Source organism: Lathamus discolor, chromosome 6, assembly GCF_037157495.1.
Source record: "Lathamus discolor isolate bLatDis1 chromosome 6, bLatDis1.hap1, whole genome shotgun sequence".
Lineage (NCBI taxonomy): Eukaryota > Metazoa > Chordata > Aves > Psittaciformes > Psittacidae > Lathamus > Lathamus discolor.
In genome coordinates, this window is record NC_088889.1 from 68,503,580 (window position 1) to 68,531,405 (window position 27,826).

General features: G+C 42.7%; 1 protein-coding gene across 5 annotated transcripts in view; it reads right to left on the bottom strand.

The window, feature by feature from the left end:
• The window catches only part of ANO5 (anoctamin 5), a 65,348-nt gene extending 58,712 nt beyond the window's left edge, over window positions 1–6,636 (bottom strand). For all 5 annotated transcript variants that reach the window (XM_065683402.1, XM_065683400.1, XM_065683401.1 and 2 more), the window contains exon 1: window positions 6,501–6,636. In XM_065683402.1, coding sequence (XP_065539474.1) covers window positions 6,501–6,561 — 61 coding nt within the window. In that variant the 5' untranslated portion in view covers window positions 6,562–6,636. The remainder of the gene's footprint in view (window positions 1–6,500) is intronic.
• Window positions 6,637–27,826: the final 21,190 nt, after the last annotated feature.

A 27,826-nucleotide genomic window follows, 5' to 3' on the forward strand; every position in this document is an offset into this window, starting at 1 on the left:
GCTTGTATTGTTATGTGGCAACAAGAGCACTGGGAAAAAAGTCAGATTTGAAACAGCAGCCTAGAATGAAGTCTTTTAACACAAGCAGCAGTAAATCTTGGTCTATTCTTCATTTATTCTGCGTGGCCCAACCTGTAACAGACTACCTTACCAGTGAAAATTTAAAGATTAGTAGTAAATCCCGCAAGCTTTGATCTATAGGATCTATTGGAAATTCCAGATTACAACTGTGCTAACAGGACCAAAGACAATTTCTCTTCTCATTTCTTAAGCACCACTTACAACTAAAGCAGAAACCGGTGATAAGAACAGGGGCTAAAGAGAGAGGCTGAATGCAGGTCTGCAGTGGGCAAGAGCGTGTGCAAGTTCTGCCTTGATGTGGGGTGAAACAAATGATCCAGATTTACACATGGATGTATTCTGAACACAGAAATACATTCAGAAGCCTTTGGTGGATTACTGCAATTTGAGCACTGCAGGTATGGAACTGAGGTATTCAATCAGCTGCTCTGGAGAAACAAGCTTACACTTAAGACCCAGAGACTGGTTTGGTTTGGAAGGGACCTAAGGATCATCCAGTTCCAACCCCCAGCCACAGGCAGGGACACCTTCCACTCGTCCAGGTCGCTCCAAGCCCTGTCCAACCTGGCCTTGAACACTGCCAGGGATGGGGCAGCCACAGCTTCTCTGGGCAACCTCTGCCAGCACCTCACCACCCTCACAGGGAAGTATCTTCTGCCTAAAATCTCGTCTCAATCTCCCCTCTGTCAGGTTAAAGCCATTCCCCCTTGACCTGTCCCTACAGGCCCTTGTCCAAAGCCCCTCTCCAGGTTTCTTGTAGCCCCTTTAGGCACTGGAAGCTGCTCTAAGGTCTCCCCAGAACCTTCTCTTCTCCAGGCTGAACAAACCCAGCTCTCTCAGCCTGTCTCCACAGCAGAGCTGCTCCAGCCCCCTCTGGACTTCTTCCAACCACTCGACATGCCTCTTGTGCTGTTGCCCCAGAGGTGGATGCAGGACTGCAGGGGCATTTCAAGAGCAGAGTGGAGGGGGACAATCACCTTTCCTCGACCTGCTGGACACACTACTTTTGATGCAGCCCAGCACTCAGTTGGCTTTCTGGGATGCATCCCTTTATCCTACCCAGACAGGTGAGTTCAGAATTTCATTATGTTGCATTAAGAGAGGTAGTTAGTGCTTACAATGCATGTCAGCACCATTGCACAAGATGAAGTTTCCAGCACTGGTTCAGGTGTCCTGCCTTATTCTGCACATTTTATCAGCAGCGCCAACTCTCCTGCTAACACACCTTTTCTAAGCACACAGCAGACTAAAACAATGAGCACCAGAGCTTTATATCGATGTAGGTTCTCACAGGAGGCCCTCCAAAGAAAAACATGCATCTTTATAGTATAATCCAAGCAATCATGTCCCAAACCAGAATCAACTCCTCCCACACACAAGATGTAATCTGTAAATAAGTCCTGACATATTATTCAGCTTTCTGCAGCTAGCCAACACCTCAAAATTCTTCCATAATTATGTTATAATTGTAAGAACTACCCCTAGCAATACAACACAAGGATCTCCCTTCCCCTTCATGCATTTGTACACACTGGCACATGAAAAGCCAGCACCAAATAAAATGAAATTACTGCGGGACCAGGAGGCAAAACTTGGCAAATACACTGCTCCTCAGTTCAACTCCCAGATAACAATAACTAGTGGAAGAGTTCACTGCATTATTACCTTGCTACTTTTATCTGACACAGCAACTCTTACCAAATTTTTGCGCTACCTACACCTTCTGAATTAGAATCGCCATAGAATCACAGAGTGGTTTGGGTTGGAAGGGACCTTAAAGCTCATCCAGTTACAAATTCCTGCCACAGGCAGGGACACCTTCCACTAGACCAGGTTGCTCCAAGCCCTGGCCTTGAACACTGCCAGGGATGGGGCAGCCACAGCTTCTCTGGGCAACCTGTGCCAGCGCTTAAGCACCCCCACAGAGCAAAGCTTCCTCCTAATGTCCAACTTAAATCTCCTCCGTTTAAGTTTGAATCCATTACCCCTTGTCCAATCACATTTGTATTAGGTGACTGTACTTTACTGTTTACAAATATTAAATATTAAGACAATTGGTTTTTATTTTCTGTCTTTGTGTGGGTTTTGGGTTTTTTTTTTTTTGTAGGTTTCTTTAGGTTGTTTTTTTTTTTTTTTTACAAAATATCTGCCAACAGCTCTTAGCATAATTTTAAAAAGCGCATTTTCAGCAGCACACTTATATCTTACCTAGTATTCGCTTGCCTCAGAGTAATTTTTCCTCTTTGGTACATAGATGCTAAATGCCCTTCCATTTTATGATACAGTTATCTTTTCTGTGGAGACTTTCCCAGTGTGCAAAACCTGGCATTTCAACACAGCCTGCAGCTCTCAAGATGTGTTCCTAACGTACCGGTTAAGAAAAGCCTGAAAAGCAAAGTAACTTTAAATTTTGTTTGCAAGTTGAGAATAATTAGTTACAAAAACCTTACAGGGAGCAACACCAGACTTTTGGCACAACTTTAGCATGAACGTCCGATCCCTGGCAGTGTTCAAGGCCAGGTGGGACAGGGCTTGGAGCAACCTGATGTAGCAGAAGGTGTCCCTCTCCATGGTAGGGGGTTGGAACTGGATGAGCTTTAAGGACCCTTCCAACCCAAACCAGTCTGGGATTCTACAATTCATTCACCAGCAGCAAATACTGGAAAATTTCCAGCTATAGTTATGCTTCCAGAGGTTTTAATTTTACTCAGATCCAAGTGCAGTCACGTGTCCAAGGGTGGTTTCTTTTCATTTTTTTCTTAAACTGACACAATCTGTGTGTAAAACTCCATATTTAACAGTTGCAATGGAGTGGGCTTCATATTTCCATTTTCCCATTAAAAGCACCACAGCTATAATGCGACACTGCTGGAATGAGTTCCCGAAAGCAGGCTTTTCTACAAGTTGAAGTTTTCCATTAAAAGGAGGTTTACCTTCCAATAACCAACCTGTATTTACACTGTGCCCCCGCAGTGACACGCTGCAGCCAGCAAAGAAATTCCACACAGGAACTACACATTGGTTAGTGTAAGGAAGTATTTTCTCCCCTGCCTTTTATATTCTGAACTATGTCTAAATTTCTCCAAGCTTTTACTTCATTACTGGGAATAATCTCTCAAACAGCTTTCACATTAACAAACTCTCTGGTTCAGACCAGTGGGAACACGATATCCCGTTCAGCATTTCCACAAATAGACCAGAAATTACTACATACAGCACTCCAGCAATTAGAGACAGATGTAGTTTTGCACAGAGGCCTATATTTTGTGTTGCTAGTATGAATCCTAATAATTCTGATTAAATAAGTGAAGTATCATTCTATAAAACGACAGCAGCATTTGGTCCTGGATGCTGAGGCATTATGAGAAGCCAACACAGTGTCACAAATGCCATTTTCTAGTCACACCAGCAGTTTTTCCCTATGCTTTGCTACCTTTCTTAGAGCAACACAAGCAAGATGGCAGCCAACCTAAGGAAGCATTTGAATTCAGATCAGTCTTAAGAGCATTTTGAGTTCAAACCAGACTCCTGTAAGTTTTGGAAGGGGAACCACATGTGTAATGGCAGCATATTTCAAATCATAGCAGAAAGCCAATGAGGAGTTTCCAGAAGATCCATGGTCTTGGGATATATCCCACAACACAGTTACTGCAGCATTAACATTTCATGCTGGCAAAACAACAGCATAGACAGAGAAGCAATCCTAACAACACAGTGTGGTGGTCTTCCTCTGGTAGTTACAACCCAGTTTTGCAAGTTCAGTTTTCTCTGGGTTTACAATTTGAGGTAAATGGCACACACATCCCAACAGAAAGCAAAATCACGCACATGAAAATGGAAGTTATTACCTCACATGAGTGTAATCCACCAGGAAGCCAGAAAGCTTCCTTCCAGGTAGGAGTTTTGGCACAGAGTCTCTTAACACAGCCTCTGAGAGTTACACTTTATGCTGGTGGTTAAGTAGTTTTTCATCCCCACAACCTGCTCCTCAGCATTCAAGTTTACTGAAATGTGGCAGGAAACCAGCATTAAATATGCACACAGTACCCAAATACAAACACATCCTTAAGGAAAACGAGCAGCAGATGGCTTTTCTTCTTGTTTCTGTTGACTCATGCAGACCCTGCTCATGTACGTCAGGCATCTATAGCTTGAAGCCTCCTTAAGAGGCTCCTTACAAAAAGGCTTTTCCTTAAAAGCACAGAGCAGATTTTGGATTGAAGAGACATCCCAGTGGCAATATATGCATAGCGTTAACCATTTTCAAACCATATTTAAGGAAGATTTTATGGTGCTTTTAACCTTGAGAGATTTTCGGACAACAAGATAAACTTCAAAAAGTCTACTCACATCATCACATATTCAGGTTGTTTCTGTTTTAGAAAAGTAACTAATTAAATTAAAAACTGAACTGGTGCAAGACTTTGTATGGACAGTTCTGTTCTCCTGAATGGCAAACCCTCTGAATCACCCTTGTGCACAGAAACCCCACAAATCTCCTTACATTCAGTGCTGATGAATATAAAACCCCCATCAGACACTGATGGGAAAACTGACATCTGTGGAATTACATTTACAAACCTGACTTCTAACTTCATTCCCTAAATACTTACTGAGTATTTTGTAAATATCTTTTAGCCTCAAGCTGCTCCAGAAGCACAACCACAGCCAGAGCAGCTCCTAAGAACTCTTCCCTGCTTGCAGGCTGTGGGACGGGCAATGACTCAGGAATTCCCACAAGGCTGGAAACTTGCTGCTGTCAAGAGGTTGTAACACCCATCTGCTCTCCACTCCCGAGCACACTCAAGCTCCACCAGACTCTCCGAGAGAAGCTAAGTGCCACTTGGTGCCTCACCACAGTCTGACCCCTCTCCTCTCTGGCACTGTCAGCTCCTTCTTTTGGGGCATTCTCATAGTCGTTATCTGCTCTCATACATCTCTGAAACAAGACTGCCAGATATTTTGAAGATCATCGTTCTGCACTAGTGCTCAAGGTGCTTAAAAATGGCATTATTTGTTTTTTTGAAAGAGACCTTGTAGTCAAGCTTTGAGGGAAAAACATACAACCCAAACAGCCAAACTAGGAGCTTAGTGGCTCTTTCCTGCTTTAAGATCTTCATTTTCACGACTGGTGGCAAAGAATGAATTCCAAAAAGAAATTTTTCCTAGATCAGCATTTTCTTCTGTTTTAAAATACAATGTTTCTCAAAAAAGCCTGGAGAAGAGAAGGCTCCGGGGACACCTCAGAGCAGCTTCCAGTGCCTGAAGGGGCTAGAAGAAACCTGGAGAGGGCCTGTAGGGACAGAACAAGGGGGAATGGCTTTCCTGACAGAGGGGAGATTGAGATGAGCTGTTAGGCAGAAGTTCGACCCTGTGAGGGTGCTGAGGCACTGGACAGGTTGCCCAGAGAAGCTGTGGCTGCCCCATCCCTGGCAGTGTTCAAGGCCAGGTTGGATGGGGCTTGGAGCAACCTGGTCTAATGGGAGGTGTCCCTACCTGTGGCAGAGGGTTGGAACTGGATGAGCTTTAACGTCCCTTCCAACCCAAACCAGTCTGGGATTTTATGACAATATCAACACAGTAGCTTACACATGTCTGTTGATTCAGGGCTGCCCAGTGAGATGCTGAGAAACACACAAGGGTACCTGCAGGAGTCATTTTCTGAAACCTTAATGCTACCACAGTTATTACAAGCAATCCCATTATACTCTGACACAAACTGGAAACTGTAACCTGGCTGCTGCAGAAGAGCAAGGCCCCAACACAAACCCACCTGCTGCACTGCAACTGGTACAGAGACCCCATGGGTACCCATGGAGCATCCCAGATGGAACTAAGTGTGAACAAGGCTGCTTCCACCTTCCAAAGCAGAGTGCTCCAGAACTCCTGGCAATGAGAACCTCAGCTCCAGGGACCCAGCAGCTCCTCTCTGCGTAAACCCAGCCGGGCCTTTGTGAAAGGCTACAAGTTTGCTGGAAGGCAAAGGGCCCTCTGCATCTGAAGCAGGTTTAAAATAATAATCAAGGGCTACCTCTGGTTTTTATTTCTTAACAGGTGCTGGTGCAAGCACCGGGTTTTTTTAAGGTTTAATTATTACATTTATATAAATCCTAACTCAGCTGTGCTCAGGCTCATGCAAACGTGGCTTTGCTCGTTATTTCTCTTTTCAGTGAAAACCGGAGGATTAGACACAGTCGGGAGGATCCAGCCGGGAACAACCCCACCTCAACTGCCTGCAGAGCCCCAGCATGAAACGGGACGCCCAAGTCCACTCCTATCACCAGCACCACGCTCGCACCCGCCGCCTCCCACCCGCGCCGCTCCCCCGGAATCCGGTCCCCACCGAAGCAGACTCCTCAACGGGGAAGACGACACACAGCAGCGGCGGCCCCCTTACCCCCAGACCCATGAGCTCCTACCGTCTGCAGTCAGAGCCATCTCGATGAGGGTCTCGGACCGGTTCTTCCCCAGCCGCTCCATACCGCCGTACTTCACTCCGCGCACCGAGCAATCGCGAACGGGTGGGACACAGCCCGGCGTGAGTCACGGGCCGCAGCAGCCCCGCACATGCGCAGCTCCCGCAGGGGCGGAGCGGGGCACCGGGGACGGGGGGAGAGTGGCGCGCTGACGCTGTCGGGCGCGGTTTCCGCCTGTCGGTCTCCGCGGGTCGGGGCCGCACCCGATGGGTCCCCGCTTGTTTCCCCAGGGCTGGAAATGTTCCGTGCCCAAGCTGCCTGTGCTCTCATGTCCTCAGTTCCGGAGTCCTGCTGGAAACGGGATTCTCACAGCTGATCTTTCCTGAGAGACAAGGGGATGTGCCATGAATGAATATTCCCACTGGGGGAGGGGAGGAGGGGCGCAGAATTGTTGTTTAAGGTTGATCGGCAACTAAGTCATGAAGATCACTTCCAGCGTAATGGGATGGAAGGGAGAATCAGAGAGTCATAGAACAGTTTGTGTTGGAAGAGACCTTAAAGCTCAAACAGTACCAACCCCGTGCCATGGGCAGGGACACCTACCTCTATGTCAGCTTGGGGTGCTTATGTTATACTGTTAAGTGGCAGTGAGTGACCCATGAGCGCTGGGAAAAAAGGTCAGATTTGAAACAGCAGCCTAGAATGAAGTCTTTTAACACAAGCAACAGTAAATCTTGGTCTATTCTTAGTTTATTCTGCGTGGCCCAACCTGTAACAGACTACCTTACCAGTGAAAATTTAAAGATTAGTAGTAAATCCCGCAAGCTTTGATCTATAGGATCTATTGGAAATTCCAGATTACAACTGTGCTAACAGGACCAAAGACAATTTCTCTTCTCATTTCTTAAGCACCACTTACAACTAAAGCAGAAACCGGTGATAAGAACAGGGCAAGAGCGTGTGCAAGTTCTGCCTTGATGCAGGGTGAAACAAATGATCCAGATTTACACATGGATGTATTCTGAACACAGAAATATATTCAGAAGCCTTTGGTGGATTACTGCAATTTGAGCACTGCAGGTATGGAATTAAGGTATTCAGTCGGCTGCTCTGGAGAAATAAGCTTACACTTAAGACCCAGAGACTGGTTTTGTTTGGAAGGGACCTAAGGATCATCCAGTTCCAAACTCCTACCATGAACAGGGACACCTTCCACTCGTCCAGGTTGCTCCAAGCCCTGTCCAACCTGGCCTTGAATACTGCCAGGGATGGAGCAGCCACAGCTGCTCTGGGCAACATGTGCCAGCACCTCACCACCCTCACAGGGAAGGTGATCTGATCCAGCACAGTCTCTGATCTTTCTTTACGAAGAATAAATTTGTTCTTACTTTAGATCCTGCAGGGATGGTAAGGACAGCAAACAGTTCTCCTGCCTTCAGGCCAAATTGAAGCTTGTGTCAGATAATAAAGGATAATGCTGTCTTGATTATAGATTCAGAGCGAGTAAAACCACTGTTTTGTCTAAAGATACTGGGCTCTTTTTAAGTAGTAGCCAGGAGAAAGACAGAAATGAGAATAAAGCCTGATGAAGGCGAAAATGAGGAATGGAAAGGTGGCAGAAGAAACATAACTCTTTCATTCCAGATGTTGAATTGAGGGAGGAAAGAAACACTGTCTTGCTCCCTCAGACTGGCCTTACCTAATATAGGCTTGCTTGGGATCTCTGAAGCAGGGAGCATCTCCCAGGACCAGAGCCTGACAGTGCTGGTAGGGTGCGAGGCTCCTGTCCCAGGCCTTGTCCCTTTTCCCAGAGCTGGTGCCATTTCCCTGTCCCAGACAGCCTCATCTCCTCATCACTTCCTTCAGTAATTTGCAGTAGTTTCCTACGGACTGTTCAGTACGTATATTTCACACATTTTTTTTTTTTTCATTAATATCATCTCATAACTTTTTTCATATTCAGCTGAATCAGTCTGAGTGTTTTATGCACCAGACTGATGGGGGGGGGGGGGGTGTGCGTTATTAGTTAGGCAACTGTAATGTAAGTTGGTTTCATGGCAGGATTTCTTAATCACAAAGTTAATCAAGTAAAGTGAGTCAGTTACAGTGCTGGGCTCATGTTCAAGTCTACGTACAATATTAGGCCTTTATTTGTACTATGTGGCATTACTGCTTTGAGAAGTGCATTTTTAGTCAGAAGCAAGACCTAAAAATGTGTCTGGTTGCTTTCCAAAGTCTGAAATGTTTAGTTTGGTTTTTCATCTTATGGTGCAGGATGGTGGGAACAGAGAGGACAGGCTCAGCACTCCGAAGGACGCCTTTAAACAGCTCGTGACCGCATACAACGCACCAGGTCACAAGGTTCAGTTTAAAAGTTGTATTTTCTCAGCCTTTAATTTCCTCACAGCATTATATATCTCGGATAAATGCTTTTATGCCCATAGAAGATGCAATTAAAGCCAGTATTCAACTGGAGTTAGAAACAGCAAGAATTGCAGTGGCCATCCATGGGTTTTGCCTCCTAATTACATGCTCACTCTGTCCAGCTCCACCCAGCATGTGCAGTGGTAGAGCCAAGCATACCTAGAGCTGTGTAAGCACCACGTCCAGCATGCCAGGGATGATTTGGTGTATCTGTAATTGGACAGGCTTGTGGTTTGCTGAGGCACTACAGTTGTGTAAATGACATGGTGGCCTGTGTTAGGGAGGGGACAGAAGTTCGCTCTCCCAGAAAGAGCTATCTATGGAAGGCCTGGTGCCCATGGCAGGGCCACAGGGGAGCCACACAGTGCCCAACGTTGAGGTTTCTTGTGTATTCAAGAGTTTAAGCAGCTATTGTGTGACTCAGTGGTTTCACAGTATGTCTAAGCCATTCAGGACCATGCTCCCTTCAAAAGTCACAGATATTTCTCCCTCCCACCGTGCATTTTCACTGCTGATGGATCAAAAGGTGTTACAATGACATAGGTCAGCCTGTTAAACTGACTGATTTTTTTCTTTCTTCCGTGCTTTCAGATCCATGAATCACTACAAGAAACAGGTCCTGCCAAAACAAAGGAAGAAATGGGGAACCACACCACGGCAGGACCATTTTATTCCTGAAATACAAGACCATAACCAGGTATGCCATAGTAGTTCTGCTGTTAGTGGTCTGGAGTTCACACACTGTTTCTAATACAGTGTCTACATAAACCGAAAAATAAAAATATCTAAAGGGCTGTGGATGTAGGTTGCAAGCATCACCAAAACTGACTAGCAGTGATTAATTGCACTTAGGATGTTCAGTAGCGAAGTGTAATCTTTTGTGCTAAAGGAGAGCAGGTAGTTTGTAGCCCTTATAAAGTCTTCCTTTCCATTGGTGGGCTTTTTCAAAAGCATGGAACTGCTTTACAATCCTTTGTATTTTAAAAAATAATGATTTAAATGCAGAAAATTGGTGGGATTGGAGGGTCAGATTTCAAAGATAACTCTGTGTCCATCACTGCCTCAGGCATGTACTCCAAGACCTGTTCAAAACAACTCACAGCTTACAACCTGAGCTCCCAGCTTTTGAAAGTCCTGGTAGAGAGCACTGCCTAAACCTTTTGGCACTGAAGCATCTTTGAAAATATGACCCTGAGTCCTAAATCATGTGGAAAATGGAGCTTTCTACTTCCTACTTTCTACTGTCTATCAGTTAGGTGCTCTGAAAAATTCCCTTCCTGGGAAGGAATCTAATATATACAGCTTTTGCATTTACCACTTGGGGACCTACCTATAAGTATGCTTTCTGGATTCCCTATGCTGTGCACATCATATATCCATGCCACAGTCTTAGCAGGTGCAGCAGCTTTCTGCTATCAAGGATATGTGTATTGTGTACACTCCTTTTGTTTAAAAAAGTTATATATATATATATATATGTATACATATACATATGCAGAATTTCAGTAAGTTTTCAAATCAGACTGTGAGTAACAAGTTAGAAGTAGAAAAACATGAGTCTGAAACAGTTGCAGGAGCAAAAGGAAAGTGGTGTATCCCCTGCCCAGCCTCTTCAGTCTGCTCTTTCTCCTCTGATGGCTGCACAGCCCCATGGATGGTCAGTTTGCTGTGAGACTTCAGCACACGTGGACTGAGTCCCAGAAACACCTGTTGCTGTTTCCCACATCTCCAGGAGTGTGCTTTTGTCAGCGGATTAATGGCTATTGAGAGCTAACCTATTTAGAATGGAATCCTAGAATGGGTTGGAAGGGTCCTTAAAGCTCATCCAATTCCAACCCCCCTGCCATTGGCAGGGACACCTTCCACTAGACCAGGTTGCTCCAACCCCCATCCAACCTGGCCCTGAACACTGCCAGGGATGGGCCAGCCACAGCTTCTCTGGGCAACCTGTGCCAGGGCCTCACCACCCCAACAGGGAAGAATTTCTTCCTATTTTCTATTGTAAATCTCCCTTCTGTCAGTTTAAAGCCATTACCGCTTGCCTTGTCACTGTATTTCTTTCTCTGTCTTTGAATTACCCCTTGAGAATATCAGTAACAGTGTCATTTGGAAAGAAATATTTTAGAGACCAGTGGGGCCAGGTACTGAAAAAGCTTAGAAAGGTAAAGAGGGACTTGGATGGAAGTATAGGTGCCCAAATCCAGCATTATGATACCCCAAATTGCCATTTGGTTATCATAGGCTTTTTAGGTTTTTGAAATGCACCAGAAAGGGAGCACAGTTTCTGTACCGCAGGTAATAACATCAGTTAAAGTTTCAGCAGATGTCTGGGGTGTGGGATATCACAGGCAAATTCTCATGGGTGAAGGGGGTGCAGCCTCTCCTCTGTAAGGCTGCCCTAGCTGTTAGGATGAAGCGAGAGATGGGCAGGGGACAAGAACGGTGGGATGTGCTGTGTGCGCTCCTGGGAAGTCTGCCGCTGTGAGCAAAGGAATGTAGTAGCCACAAACTAAAGAGAAAGCCCGAGGGAGATCACGACTGTCTGGAGGTTCAGTCTGGGCTCCCTGAATTCTTTCTGCATTTTACTCAGAGGCTGTTTGCCATCTGACTCTGCCTTCCTGCTGCACACGGTGCCTAAGGCTAAACCCAAGCTGCCGGAATACCAGGCAGCCGCTAAGAAATACAGTAACACTCACTGATGGGATGGGCATGTGGATTTGTATATTGAGACAGCTGGTTCTTCCTGTGTGCTGCTGCGCAGCCTTAGAGCTGCCATGAAATGAAATGAGGGGGTTATAAAGAGCTGCAGTGTAGGGTGGCAGAATGCAAACACTTCTCAAAGGAAGTCAGAAGTTTCATAGTGTACGAAAGTTCATTGTTCCTGCATGTTTCCTACTTCACTTTTTAGTTAGCTGCTTGCAGAAAGTGGTGCATGTAAGGATAACACCTATGCTGTCTAAACAAACAGATAACTTTACTGACTATAATATACCGTTTTCTTGGCTAGAGTTCCTACATGTTTGCAACACGGAACTAAACCCAACTACCCGATTTTCTCTCTCCCCAGGGCAAGGAAGCTGCCTGGGTGCGGTCTCAGCGGTGCCGCTGAAGGAGGAGGAAAACACGAGTCAGGCACACTGTGCCCTCTGCGTGAGCAACAGCGGTTTGGAGAGAGCTGCTAGAGTTGAGGTGATCTTAGCAGAAGCCTGTGTCCCATTTTAAGCAGAAGCAGTCATTTTAGTTCTGTAATCTTGCAGTTACCCTCCCATAACTGGATTGCCCGGTTTACAGCTGCCATCAAAGCCTTCTTAAAAACATAATTCAAACCACAGAAAAAGATGACAAGGAAAACTACTTTGATGTTGTTTGGGAAGTAGAAGGAATTAGTCTCTTTCCTGACAGTAGATACATTCTTAAGAATTCTTGAATATGTGCAAAATCTGTTCACTAACAATTTTTGAGGCCTGTTTATTCACTCTCCTTGTGTCTCTATGGATATGGTTCCACTAATATTTCCAAACCACTCCTAAATAGCCTGAGTGAAGATCTGTTTTTAATTCTGATTTGTTGTGCAGTCATAGGTACACTTACATAAAATAGTATTGAAAGTGGTAGGGCTGGAGTAAGGCCACTTCATCAGTTCTGACACTTAAATGACAACGTTAAGATAAGAAGTTGCATCATCTTGGTGAATTTCCATGTGCTTCTTAGTGAAATCGTCCGTTTTCTCTCTTGTCCTTTTATAGACAATTTCGTTTCTCGGGGTTTATTGCCCTCTGGTGGCAATACTGGGGTTTGCTGCGATACCTGGCGCTGACGCTGAAATTTAGGCTTGTCATTTCTCTCTGCTGGTTATCCCGGAGTGATAAATAAAGAAAGTCCAATGATGCTATTTTCTTTAAGCAGAGAGGATTGTCGCAAGGAAGTAAATGAGGCGGGTGTGTGAAAGCCACAGCACTGAAGTGATGTGGGTTGCTCTGGAGCTCTAGCAAAAACCTTAACAGAATCAGTTTGGTTCAGTGTGCATTGGTCAACTTAAAGCAGAACTGAGTGGTAAAGAGACCACAAATGTACAAGAAAACAAAAATCTGCAGTTACATATCAGATACTCACAAATAGTACTTTGTGTCATCACAAATGAATTTGTGTTAGCCACGGTTTTTGTACACAACTTTTAATGACTTGTGCATCTCTCATGTGTGCACAAGTCCTTGATTACATATTTTATTACAAAGTGATTATTATTAGTAGTAGCGGTACTAGTGTTATTATCAAGACATTAACAGCTTTCTCAAAAATTCTAGAAAAATCTGAGGCCTTCAATGTGAGTATTAATCCTAGAATCCCAGACTAGTTTGAGTTGAAAGGGATCTTAAAGCTCATCCAGTTCCAACCCCCTGCCATGGGCAGGGACATCTTCCACTAGACCAGGTTGCTCCAAGCCCCGTCCAACCTGGCCTTGAACACTGCCAGGGATAGGGCAGCCACAGCTTCTCTGGGTAACCTGTGCCAGTGTTTCATCACTCTCACAGGGAAGAACTTCTTCCTAAAATCTCATCTCAAGCTCCCCTCTGTCAGTTTAAAGCCATTCCCCTTGTCCTGTCCCTACAAGGCATTGTAAAAATTCCCTGTCAAAAATATTCTGGAAGGAGCCTTTTTCATTAAAAGTAAATTAAATAGTGGATGGCATCAGCCTTGACCCAGTTCTGCTTTACAGAGTCTTGGGTTTAATTCTAATAAGACTCATAAGTGAGCTGGTAGCTCTTGCCTGTTGCAGCACATCAGTTCCTTCTCATTTTCACAGCTTTCCCATACAGCTGTGTGAGATGCGCTGACCATGTGGTTTCCAGCCTTTCTCCAGTCTCTAGTCCCAGTTTATCCTATCCCAGATCTTGTCTGCATAATGCCATGCTTTTCTCCCTATGCAAGGAACCCTTGTGCAGGCTTGTCAGAGCTGCCTCAGCTGCCCATCCATCCCAGGAGAAGCTGATCTGGACACAAAGATTAGTTGTGTGAGCTCTGTGGGCACAAGGAGCATCCTGGAGCAGCATGAGCTGGGAAATGCAGGGGGACCCTCAGCCTCAGCCAACACTATCTGAAAGATTAGGCAAAAAACAAAGGGAAAAAAATTAAGCAGAAAAGATGTATCTGAAAATCAGTGCTTTAAAAGTAAGATGAGATGTATGAATAGGAGGGTGAAATCGATATAACCTAATAATTTATGTACACATTCTAAACAGGGAAAAGCAGAGCCTATGAGGAACAGAGTGAAAATTAGTAGAAACAATAAATAAGAAAAAAGAAATATCAAATGAAAACCTTCATTGGTTGGAAAGTATAGTTACAACTGCAGGGGAAAAGATAAAAGCCCTCAAAATGCGAAGTGCCACTTCATTTCATCTGGTTTCACAGAGACCCACCAGTACCAACAACCAAATTCCTTTTTTTGTGTTTACCTCTGTCTTCAGGTAGGAAAGCTAACTGTAACACAAATAGTCCAGGGCATAACTGTGTAATTTTTGTAGAGCAAATCTACCATTTGAACACTTTTTAGTAGCTCCCTCTCAGAATGTTTATTCTCCTTCCTGTCAAACCACTGAACTCGTAAGAGGAGCTCTGCCATCTCTAATCAAAGTCAAATCTTTTTTCTTGAGGTGGTTGCTCTTGCCTGTCATCTAGTTCTTGCGAATTGTAAATCGTCTTGCTTATCAGAAGACAAACTCTTTGTGCCTTCTAACTATGCCCTCTTGGATATCCATTCAAGTGCATTATGTATGAGGAAGAATTTCATTTGTCATTTCTTGTTTCCTCATTGTAAAAGTTGTGCTGTTTCACACTTAATTTCAGATGGAAAGCAAGAAGATACCATGGGAGTTACTTATCCAGCAGTTACTGACTGGATAATTTCTGAAATCCTCAAGTCTTATTGTATTAATTGTGAAGATTTTTCCAGATTATTGAATTTATTGCTTTTCCTGTTAATGAGCATACAATGTGTAGCTCTGGATGCTTCCCTTTCAGTTTAATCTCCAGGTAAGTCAGTTTGCTGAGATACCTGGTAGTAGCTACCTTTCAAATGCTTGAAATTACTGGCCTTATGCCTATCAGCCAACATTAAAGATGAACACACAGACATTCATTGATAGCCCCCTGTATGTAAAGGAGAGAAAGTGGTATCTGTGTGGTCTGATACATAAACATAATATTTGCCTTTGTGCCCTTCTGTGGATGATTGAGAAGTTGCAGCATCCGGATGTGCAGGTGTAGTGGTGCCCTGCCCCATCAGTTCTAATGGGTACATTAGAGCGGAGGAGTGACTGACTGTGCACAGGAGGGGTGACACTGGCTGTCTGGATCCATCCCTACATTAATTAACACAAGTGATGCCGCTTCATTTTTTCAGTTCAAAGCACATCTGCACATTTTGATAGAAGTCTTGAATGAAATCACTGCTATGAATATCAAGATCATTGATTTGCAAGCAATTTGGAAACAGAAGCAAAGCCTTGTGCAGTATCTGTGAGTACAACAGTTCTTGGTCTGTTTCTTCCTGATGTTCTCCTAAAACCTGTCTGACTCAATTTAATGGAGTAGGCTTTAGTTAATCTATCCATTAAAATTATTGAGGAAAAGTTGCATAAAAATAAGCCTTTCAGTAATAGGTCTGTGGCTTCTGATGTGATTTAATTTTCCTGGGTCTGACATACAGAGAATTAAAATAGAATGAAATTTTTTAAAGCTGTCAGTAATCGCTGTTCTTATCAATCATCAGCCAGCGAGGCCGCATCTGTATCAGGTGACTTTGCCATGCCTTGCAGCACCTCTTTTTTTTCATTTCCTTTGTACTTTTACAAAGTAATGAAGTTATTAAGCTTCATCCCTCCGTCTCTGTTTGTGAAATTGATGTCCTCACCACACATTTCCACTCATGACGAATTGAAAGCTGAAACAGGCAGAGCATTTCTCTTTGCCTTGCACTTATGAGCATCCACACTATTGCTAAATGGCATTTCTGACCGTCCCCGTTGTCCTGGTTCAGAAGTAGCAGTTATTTTTCTCCTTCTTAGTAGCTAATGCTGTGCTGTGTTTTGATTTTTTGGCCTGGAAACAGTGCTGATAGCGCCGATGTTTTCAGTTGCTGCTCAGATGTTTGGTCTGACCAAGGACTTTCTGAGCCTCATGCTCTGCCAGGGAGGAGGGGAGGCCAGGAAGAAGAAGAGACAGGACACCTGACCCAAACTGACCAAAGAGGTATTCCATACCACAGCACGTCATGCTCAGGATGTAACGGAGAGTTACACGGAAGGGCTGGGGGACTGCAGGGTTGGAGGAGGTATCGGTCGGTGCTTAGCTGGGGGGAGTGGGGTGAGTTATTGGTTGGCTGGTGTTGAGGTGTTGTATTATTTCCTCTTGTTACTTTATTTATCATTATTATTATTGGCGGTAGCAGTAGTGATTTGTGTTATACCTTAGTTACTAAACTGTTCTTATCTCAACCTGTGGGAGCTGCATTCTTTTCGATTCTCTTCTCCATCCCTCCGGGTGTAGGGGGAGGGCAAGAAGCGGGGGAGTGAGTGGACAAGCTTTGTGGTTGGGTTTAAACCATGACACCCATATCATTTAGTATCTCCATACTATGGCCCTTAAGAAGTGCTAATGTCTGTCATTTTTTAATATCTGCTTGCCCCAAAACTCATCTTTAATCTCTTCTTCTTTTGTTACAATGCTTCTTAACCAAACATCTGATAATCTTTGTTCTGAATTCATTCTCAAGATCATGCTCTTCTGCTGGATGAGGGATCATCGTCTCTGATTCTGTACAATTACATATGTTGTCAGAGTAAAGAGCAGTTGCGGCACTTTCTTTCAACTTAACACTAATCTTTTTAGCAGTATTATCAGACAGTGGGGAATTGATTATTAGTATTCTTCTACTATGGTAGATCAAGCTAAATCATCCAAGAGAGCTTCCTCCTCCAAAGACCAGCAGCTTTCATACAATCCTTTCCTGAAACAGTCAGTGTTCCATGCTGCCTTGTGAGCCCTTCTTTTACGTTTCAAGAAACCTATTTCTCGTGTCTCCCTCTGGCTGGTGTAATTCATTGTTTTTAGAGCTGGGACATGGTATGATGTGATCCTTTTTATAGCTTTTCTCTCACAAGAAACTCTGAAACACAGTTATCTTCCCCATCTTGATTCTGTGGTGAACGGAGTGCAACTCCTGTGACTTCATGCTGTGTGAAAAGCTAGATAGGAAAGTTTCCCCATACAGATTCCTAACACTGACCCTTTCACCACTGATTTTAATTCAGATAAAACCCAGACCCAGAGAGTGATGGGATAAACATTGCCATCAGCTGCTTTTCCAGAAAATTCCCTTGTTGTTATTCATCATCATTTTTGATCAAAACAGTCCAATGATGATCTATCATCTCAGTTTTCAATGCTAAAACTACTAACCACAGGAACGTTGCTCCATGTTTCACACTGTACATTTCAGAAGTTACTTAGCTGGCAGAGAAGAGCTGTGTCAGGAAATAGAGTCTGGGTGAGCTGTATGAAAACTGTGCCAGATACTTTCCTCGGCTTTATTACACCTGTGGTGAACTTGGCCAAGTGAGCTTAGCTTTGTGCAACAACTAATTTCCAGAGATAAGTTTCAAGCTACTACCAGTTTTCCATTGAAATCAGTTGGTTCAGCAGGGTATAGACATATCTGAGCCAAATCCAAACAAATGGCTTGGCTGGAGCCCTGTTTTGCTGTTTCAAAATGCCAAGTAACCAGCAGGAATCACAAGGAGATAGGGGATTCACAATCCCCTAAAGTGTCACTGTCAATAATAGTGTTGTATTTAACTCCTGCCAAAGTAACCTGCCCTTAGCTTAGTTTTTCTCTCCTACCTAAGTTTGTACTTTGATCTCTCCCACCTTGTACCAGTCTAGGTTATTCTAAAACCTGATCTACCTCATGTACAATTTCATGGCTCCCAGGTACAAACCCCTAACCTATTCTCTTGCTAATTCTTTTTTAACTGTTCACTCTTGCTAATTCAAAAGGCACTGTCTTGATGTGGTTTAGTCAGCCTTGTCCTTTAGGAGCTTCACTTCCAGCCCACCTTCCAGTTGGCATGCTATGCTATGGACATGACTAGAAGTAAGGCCTTTCTTTTAATGGAAGAGGCACATGTAGAGATCTCCCAGTACGGAGATTGAGTGAGTTTTAGACACCAGAGTTGGCAGGGTGTTGATTCTTATACGAGAAAGGTGTACTCAATAGCTAGGGATCATTAGGCATACACAATCTAAAATACAGATTTAGGTGTTGAAAATATAGTTGGGAGAAAGAATAGGTAAGAAAAACAAGATATTAATTCAGAAGGTACTCTTTTTTAGTGGAGACTTTCTATTTTTTAATTGTTTTTCTCAATATGTTTTCCTCTCTGAAGGAAAAACACATAACCCAAAAAATCCACATTTTCCCCTCTCTACTTTCTTTCACACTTTACAGCTCTTATTTAGTTCTTTCCTTGTTGCAGTCTCACGCTTCTACACAGAGTGAAAATTATGTGCAATCTGAATAATAATTCATGTAGCTTTACTGCCATGTCATGCACAGTGTTTTGTATCAGTGATTCACAAACTTTTTTGTTACCAAGGATTCCGCTGGCATGTAAGTAAGCTTCCCAGAGCCTTTGCATTCTCTACTTCTGTTCTCTCTTCTTGTCTTGCTGGTGCTACCTGGGTATCCTGACCCACCTCAGAGCCTTTCCTTTCCATCTGATATAAATTCTGATATCCCCCTTTCTTCCACTCCGTCCTACCCTCAGGTTCATTTATTATTCTTTTCCCAGCCAGCTCAGAATATCTTTTCTTCTTCTCAGAGTTTCAATGCTTAAGAAAGGAAATGAATGCTTAAGAAATGAATGCTTAAAAAAAAAAGAGCTTAAAAAATGCTCTTAAAAAATGCTTAAAAAATTAAAAAATGCTTAAAAAAAAAAGAAATGAATGCTTAAATTAATGCTTAAGAAGGAAATGAAGCTATGGGAACAGTACAGGAGATTTCCTGCTTCCATGGCTGACCTTCTCCTTTTCCTGCACAGCCACATCTCCTCCATTTTCCTCCCTAGGAAAACTAGATTCCTGCTGTCTGCAACAGAGGTTGCTGGTTCAGGGGATAGGTGCTGTCACAGCTGTCTCCTGGTGTCCAGCAGTTACCCTTGGGGCACTGCAGGTATTTTCTGTCACCTGTGAATGTGTCTCTGCCTCTTTGTCTGCAAGTATTTAACATATAATATTTGCATATATGAAGTATTTCAGCACCAGACTACTGTGGGCTGTTGCTGATCTTGTGTAATCCTTTGTTCCCAGCACAGTCCCTTTGAAAGTGTTATGATATCGTTCATGGCGAATAAATATTTATGTCTCTGAATCTAATGATGGTGTCATTCTATGGACCTAATCCTGAAATGTTCAGTTTTCCCATTTTCAGATGAAATTTGCACTAAAGTTAACGGCTCAAGATTTTTTGTTACTGTTATAATGTCACTGAAAAAGAGAAAAAGCTTTTCAGAAGCTTTCATTTTTCCATAGCGCTGTGTGTTTCTTAGATGAGGAGAATCAACCAGAAAACAAATATAACTGAGAAGATCTTTAGGCATTACACAGTGAAGAGAAATGTTTTTATATAACGGTTTGATATGACAAGTTAGAAATAATTTTCACTTCTTTTAAATTGGCATCTTACATTCCCAGAGGCTTTGTCTGGGGTTTAAAGAGCAGAAAAAAATAATATTGTCCCCAGAAAAAGCTATCCTGTGTAATTTGTTTCTTCTTTGCTTGCAATCAATCATTCTTTCAGTGAGGCTGATCCTACGTGCTGCTCCTCGGTTGCAGGATTCTTGTCGTGCTATGATACTCATGGCTGTAGCTCACCAAAATATGATCAACTAGTTTGCTAGGTTTAGTCATCTGTAGCTGGTTTCTTGAACATGGTATTTTGATTTGGTTTAATGTGAAGAAATGTGCTCTTCCTTCATTGTTAAAAGCTTTTCAGGAAGTATTCCTGCCTTGTCCCTGGCTTTCACAGCATACTGCATTGTGTAAGGAGTGGAATCACACTGCAGACCCTCACGGAGCTCCCTGAATTGCTCCTTCTATAAGCAGACTAGTTAGGAAGATGTGCAAAGCTTGATCTGGGGAGCACCAGGCAACAATTTTTCTGCCTATTTAAGCCACCATTTAGAGATTCACATTTACTAACTCTTTTGGTCTCACGCCTGGAACAACAGACATTCATTTCAAACTGAGAGTCCAGTGCTGATTTTGAAGAGCAAATGTTAATCATTTGAAGTTGATACTTTTAGTAAGAAGCTTTCTGTTCTTGAGACTCTTTTTGTTGTATAAAAAAGGTTTTTCTCATTCTAGCCAAAGCAAGAAAAAATCAGCGCAAGCTATTTGTGTAGGTCAATGAGAATATTAACCTGGCAATGGAGAATTCCGCATCATGGAATCATCGAATCATAGAATAGTTAGGGTTGGAAAAGACCTTAAGATTATCTAGTTCCAACCCCTCTGTAGAATCCCAGACTGGTTTGGGTTGTAAGGAACCTTAGAGCTCATCCAGTTCCAACCCTCTGCCATGGGCAGGGACATCTTTCCCTAGATCAGGTTGGTCTAATCCCTGTCCAACCAACCTGGCCTTGAACACTGCCAGGGATGGGGCAGCCACAGCTCTCTGGGCAACCTGTGCCAGCGCCTCAGCACCCTCACAGGGAGGAACTTCTACCTAACATCTAAGATCACCTAAGATAACCAGAAATGGTTGGTTAGAACTATTGCTCGTGAATATCTCCTGCCCCATGGAATCTCTTGCCATTGAAACTGTTTTGTTCTTTAGACTTGTTGGCAACATAGTCAAGCTTAAGGAAACTGACTGTAATCCTCCTGTTTGGGCATTCATCTGGCATATTGGAAAACCAACTGTGTGTTCCAGCCCCACAGGCATAAAGCTTTCTGTTAGGCAGAAGTAAATTATGAATGACTTAAACTCAGTACAGAAAATTACAGTAGCATATGTAAGGAAGAGATAGCATATGTAACACAGAGAGGGTTAAGTACAATTACAGCAGCAGCAAAGTGTAAATGGGTAGAAAATCAGTGGGACAAGTGCTCGTCCTGCTGAGTAACCTTGGTGTGCTGGGAGAAACAGATTCCAGGCTTCCCTTGGTTTGTATAATCTGAATATTTGCCTGGCACAGTCTTTTGCCAAAGCCCAGGATGTAGCACAGATGTGGGGTTAATGATCGATTCATATTAAGCCTGGAATGAACTCTAGAATTCAGCAGTTCAGATCTGATATGCCCCCAAATGCTCACAGACTGAACAAAACCCCTTTGCTTCCTTCAAATGGTAATTTTTCAGGTTCTCAGTGGTTACAAGTTGGAATTGTAGGTTTGCCACAGCTATACTTTTGCTGGGGGATGGGGGGTGGAAAATGACTACACAAGGCTAGGGAATTTCTGGAGCCACAGCAGAAAGGTGTCTTCGTGAAGTTCTCAATCTAAGAGTATGTTCAGTTGCTGCCCATCCAGCAGAGGCTTCATCTGTAGTTGAAACACCCCAGACTTTTGGAAGCCTTTTTTTAAGGACATATTTTAAGACCTTTTAAAAAATGTTCAGCTTTTAGTTTAAGCTTCAGGTAAGTTGACTTCAACCATCTCTGAGTACAATATGCCCCTCTACGACCTCCTGTTTCTTGGTGTAACAGGAACATTCACCAACCCTTTAGTTGGAAAGTGAAAGCCATTTTGACAGCAGCGAAATGACTTGACTATGGCCTGAATCTAAAATGAGCGACTTGGGGGTTATAGCAATTGGCAAATGCTGCCGGTGATGTAGTAATATAAACTTGATGTATTCCCGCTTTTCTGAAAGTTCTGTTTATTGGCATAGTAGAGGAAGCCAGTGTCTTTGTGCATAGTTCTATAAATGCTTCACTGTCTGGGTGAATTCATTAAACATAGTATTTCCTGTCTCCACTTTCCTTAACTCTCTTTTTCTTCTAAGCCCTCAGAAGAAGTAGTTCTAGTCTTATCAGTGCTTAAAACTTGTTTTGTTGTTTGTTAGCCACCCTCTTGTTTTGTATTTTAACACCAAGAATACCTCTTTGCCTGCATGACTGTGTGACTTATTCACCCTGTGTTTGTGTTTGCTGGAGCGCTTCTATTGTTTCAGCATCCTGCTTATACAAGAATGTTTCACAGATTCTTTATGCTGGAAGACAGTTGTTCAAGAGCTTTAAATGGTAGAAATGTTCCTCCCCCATCTTTCCTTCTTTGCCCACCTCACAGCCCCTCTAACAGATTAATGAAGTGGTTCTGTGAATATCAGGCATAGAAGTTGCAGGGGTCAGCCCTGGTGCTTCTTCCCCACAGCAATCCAGCTCTGTGTAGTAACCTTTGCTTACTGGGGGAGTGAGAACTGTGTGCACTGTAGGGCTCCAGGTTCTGTCACAGTCCTAGTCAGACTCCTTTGTGTATCCAGCTCATATAGTTGCTATTCATTCTATAAATTAATCTGCTGTATTCTTCTAACAATGGAAACTAAATGCATCATGGTAAAATCAAATCAGTGTCATTCGTATCAGTCACCAGGGGTCTCTTGATCTCTTTCTAGCAAGGATTTTGTTATTCAGACATTCGCCACAAGCTGTCAAATGTTCCAACTCAATAACAACTAATGAAGCAAGCACCCTTAACAATTTCCCCAGGGAATCTTTTTAAATTGAACAGGGAGTAATAAATCTTTTCGTGTCAATAATGGTGAAAATGTTAATTTGGGTGAGTCTACTGCATGCCTCCCCCAGTGAAATTCCTAAGGCTGTGCTGGGAAGATGGCTGCTACTGCTGAATCCACTCTCTGCCTGCAGCACCAGGGTCATCTGAGATAGGCTGTGTAACAAAACAGTGTTCTGGTGCTTTCTCAACCTTTTAAATCTCAGCTACTGATCTTAGTGATGCCCTGAAATGAAAGTTAGATGGCAGGGATGAATGTGCTGATAAGACTTTGTCAGATGGCTGGTACAGTCCCTAGCACATAGCAGAAATGTGTCCATCTGTTACACATAGCATGAGTCTGATTTACATACCACACAAAGCCTGTTTAATACCAGTATCAATAACGTATTTTTCTTTATTATACAAACTGGGTAGAAAAGGGGTTTTATGGTGTAAATTCAGCCTATTAAGGGCATTTCCGTGAATAAATTATACTAGATGTTCTTTTCATCCTTTTTAGCACAGATTTGTTTCACAGATGTCATTTTTGGTCATTAGACAATTCTTTTCTCCTGCTGTTGTGAAAGGAGAACTGTAAGTACTGACATTAAACATTCTGGGAAATTTGTTCTGTTTTTTTATATGTGGAAACAGGCATGCCAGAACTCAAGTCTTCCAGTGACTTGCATTTCTATTTCATTGTGTTATTTCTTAGGTTATTGATATCATCCTAAGGAAACTAATGAAGGGGCTATTTCTGAAGTCCCAATTAGATACTTACTTCATATAATCATGCTTCTATTTTTCCATATTTAAATATATATATATATATCTGTATCAGAAACAAAATGTCAGCTTTAAGCATGACTACTAAAATTTATGACATGAGAGAAAAAGTGCTAAAAGTTTCTGATTACTAGATGTTGGTGGACTCAGGTCAGGCATGAGAGTAACCTGGAGTGGGTACAGTTGAGGACCTATGTGGCCACTTTCAGATTCTTATCTATATTTTTAAAAGCTATTTAATTTATTCCATCCTGTGAAATTTAGGAAGTTACCCTTTTCTTAGCTGCTTGATCCACTTCAGGGTTTGTTTAAGCTCTTTGTGGTGGTATAGGCAAGTATGCAATTGACATGCTAAGCAGGCAGGGAGACCTGATAGTCTTTACCCAACAGCTTTAATCAAGAGCCAGCCCTGCACTCGCCACGAGGCAGACCTGCTCTCAGTGTTGCATGGGAGCCGATGCCCCTGCCATGTCCAGATCAATGCACTTCTTTTCCCTTCCCTTTAGAAATGGCTTTTCCCTTTTATTAACGGCTTTAACCTGACAGAGAGGAGACTGAGATGAGATCTTAGGCAGAAGTTGTTCCCTGTGAGGGTGGTGAGGTGCTGGCACAGGTTGCCCAGAGAAGCTGTGGCTGCCCCATCCCTGGCAGTGTTCAAGGCCAGGTTGGATGGGGCTTGGAGCAACCTGGTCTAGTGGAGGGTGCCCCTACCCATGGCAGGGGGTTGGAACTGGATGAGCTTTAACGTCCCTTCCAACCCAAACCAGTCTGGGATTCTATGATTGTATAAATGCAGAAAAGAAGGGAGACCTGACAGTTGTGAAGAAAGTTGAAGCAGGAGGACATAGAAGTTGCCAGACAAACTTGGCAGGTGCCTGCAATGCACCCTGTTTGTGGCTGTGCAGGTAAAGCAGCCATTGCTTAAAATCCTCTCCTCCCGGGCAAGAAACAGGAGGCATGTGTTTTCTAATGCAGATTTATGGCTGTCCTGAAATCTAATCTAGAAATATCCTGGATGAATATGTGCTTTGTGCTTCTAAAAAAAGTGTAAGACAAAGTCTTTCCAGGCATTTCAAAGTCAGAAAAAGGAGACAATAGGTGACGGTTTTAGATGTGCGATCATTTTGTCACTGCTGTTCGCATTATACTGAATTGGGAAAAACACTTGGTTTTGACAACCCACAATTAGAGATTAAAATTTGCTTCTTGACTCAGGAGCTGGTGATTTACATGGCAAAAACATTATTGTCTTTATTATGTTTTGTTCTGTAGAATAACGTGACATATGCCCTGCTTTGGACAGCACAGAGCTGAGACACTAAGCGCAGATTCTCAAGGGGATTTCTGTACTGCGGTACTAACCCATGTAATTCCTAACTTTTCACAGCCAGAGAGCCAGGAGAGTTCACAACCCAGAGATAAGTTTATAAATTCTGTCAGTCACCCAGCCCTTGGATCTCGTATTTACCTGGAAATGAATTTGTATAAGTCAGCAAGTAGCAATGGCAAGAGAGCTAGGTGATGGGGAAAGGCCAGCAGAGGGGATGCCCAGATGTCAGTGCCTTTCAGAGCGCCCTATCCCTCAGGGCCCTCCCCAGCTTCTCTCTGGTTTTAAGAAACAAATATTAATTTCCTCAAGGACTTTAATTCATTTTGCTGTTATCCCATATGAATTCCAAAAATCTATCTCAAACTAATGACAAATATTTTTAATTTCTCTATGCAAAGAAAAAGAGCTTCATAAAGAAAGATTGAGAATCACTTGTCTTATAGTTTCCAGTGGCATACTGTCCTGTTGGTAGGGTTGATAGGTCCAAGTTTTATAATGTGTTGAAGCTTTTTGATCTGGATTGCCTGGTACCTAAATAAATATTCTAATGACTTTATGGAGACTTCCTCTTCTCTTTTGCATTGGGTTGAACGTGTCAGAACATATTGTTCAGGTCCTATTGGTGAGAAAGGAAAGGGAATGTCTGTATTATGAATCACAGGGGGTTTTAAGTGTGAAGTGTCCACAGACTTGTACTGAAATATGGACATGGGAAAACAGAAAGGAATTCCAGTCTCAGGGTAATCATTCACTGATGAAGTCTAAATGCAGCCCAGTAGGCATATTTTTCTGGTTGGGAACTGCAGTGATAGAAGTTGAAACAAAACATCAGGACGAAGATCTTCGATTATTTCTGACACTATGAAAATAGTAAATGTTTTGGGTTTTTTTCAGAAGCATCTTGCTAACTGTTACTTGAAGTTTGCTCTTGTTAAAATTACTGAAACCTGGCATTCTGTTTAGTCAGTGGAATGACATACTAAAGCAGTTTGCTCCTTCTTTCTTTGATTGGTTTTACTCACTGATAGTCCATACTGTTAGTTTGGTGTTATTTAAGTCTGAACTGTATCTGAGTTACACCAGTTAAGGATTTGGCTCAGAAACTTCAATTGAATTTACACATCAGGTTGTCCAAAGAAGTGATAAATGCTCCATTCCTGTTAGTGTTCAGTGCCAGGTTGGACGGAGTTTTGGGTGACATGGTCTAGTATGAGGTGTCCCTGCCCACGGCAGGGGGGTTGGAAGTAGGTCTTAGAAGATCTTAAGGTCCTTTCCAACCCTAACTATTTTATGATTTTATGATTCTATGATCTTAATCCATTAAGTATAACTTAAATTCAATCTCATTAACATAAGGGATGGAAACCACACTCCATACGCGAAAACATTTCTTCTTTCCTCATATACTTAGTTCCAGTTTTTGGTGTTGGTGAGTTGTCTTTTTTTTTTTTTTTTTTTTTTTTTGCAGCTAAACTGGAAAATATGGATCAGATTGGCACCCAACCCTTGCATTTTGGGGATCCAGGGAGTTAAATTCAAGTAATGACCTTTTTAAACAGTGCCCTCTCTAATTCTGCATTGAATGAACTGAAGGGAAAGGACCAACCACTGGGTAGTGCTGTAGATTGCCATGGCGGATATGTATTCTGTGCTGTCTGTGGTGATTCCTGTGGAATGCTGTTAACAGCAAGAGATTACTATGCAAAGTTATGATGGTGGTCTTGCTGATACAAGCAGATACTTTCTATTACATTAATGTTCTATTTAAATAACACATTGCCAGCCATAAACTTTATATATCTTATTCCCTGTATGGGCTATATATGGGTCGTCTGAGTATGGTTTTGTGGATTCATTTAGCACTTAATGCACTTTTAATGAAAGATATTTTTGGAATCTCTTTGTAAGGCTTGTGGTGCAGTGGGTTTTCATAGTGCTTCATAGAAGAGGTATTTATAATTTTCAGAATAGTTATGAAAGTTGGATATTAGGTTTACTGAAGCGCTGCACTAGGCAGGGAAAAAAGAAGCAAAAATGACAGTGAATTAGGTCAGGAAACCTCACATACAATCCAGTACAGCCTCATGGCATTTTGTCCTGCTCTTTCTGCTGACATAGATGAGCTCAGCTGGTGAGCTATTTCTGCTGGAGAGCGCAGAGGCAGAGCTAGTCAAATATCCTTCCAGCTACGCCTCTCATCAAAACCTCTTTGACAAAATACCTAATCAAGGCCTCTGATTTTTCACAATTCCAGAAGAATGGAAGTAAGTGTGGGGAGAAGTCAGTTTTCCCACACACTAATGTTGAACAGGCTGCAAAAACATCTGTGTGACTGCCTGTATTGGGCTAACCAGCATGAAGATACACTGCTTATGTTACAAATCCATGCTGCATTTCTGTTTTAGGAAATGTAATGGAGGTGGTGGTAACGGGGGAAATTCATCTGAGCAGAGCAGTCAAGAAGCAACGTGAGGGATTTACACCAGACTTTGGGAATCTAAACTGAAGCAGACAGGCAGCTGTCAAACAAAAAGCTAATGGCTTGCTCTTCAAATGCAGACTGTAGTTAGGCTGGCTTGGAATATCAGACCAGACAGTGAGCCAAAACTAAGTTAAACTGGAAAAACTGGTGGTAATAATTCTCTAGTGCTTTGTTAGGAAATTCTTCAAAGGTGGGTTTTAATATAATTAATGTATTGGTTCAGATTTGGTGGTAATAACAGATGGAAAACAGCCTGTTTCTCAGTTGGTTTAACTCATGTGCTGCTGAAATGGGAGAGTGCAGTACAGGAGTGAAATACTGTTTAGGAATGCATGAGTTGCAATGGTCTCAGTATTATTAAGTTGCCAGAACTAAAATCAGAAAGAACTGACAAACATTAATGGGATACAATATTTAAATTATTATGTTTCAGGGAATATTCATCCTCAGCTTAAGCCAGAATTTTCCTATTGAGTTCAGAATTTTTAGTTAGAATTTCTCTTCCATCCCATTCTGTGTCAGGTAACTCATA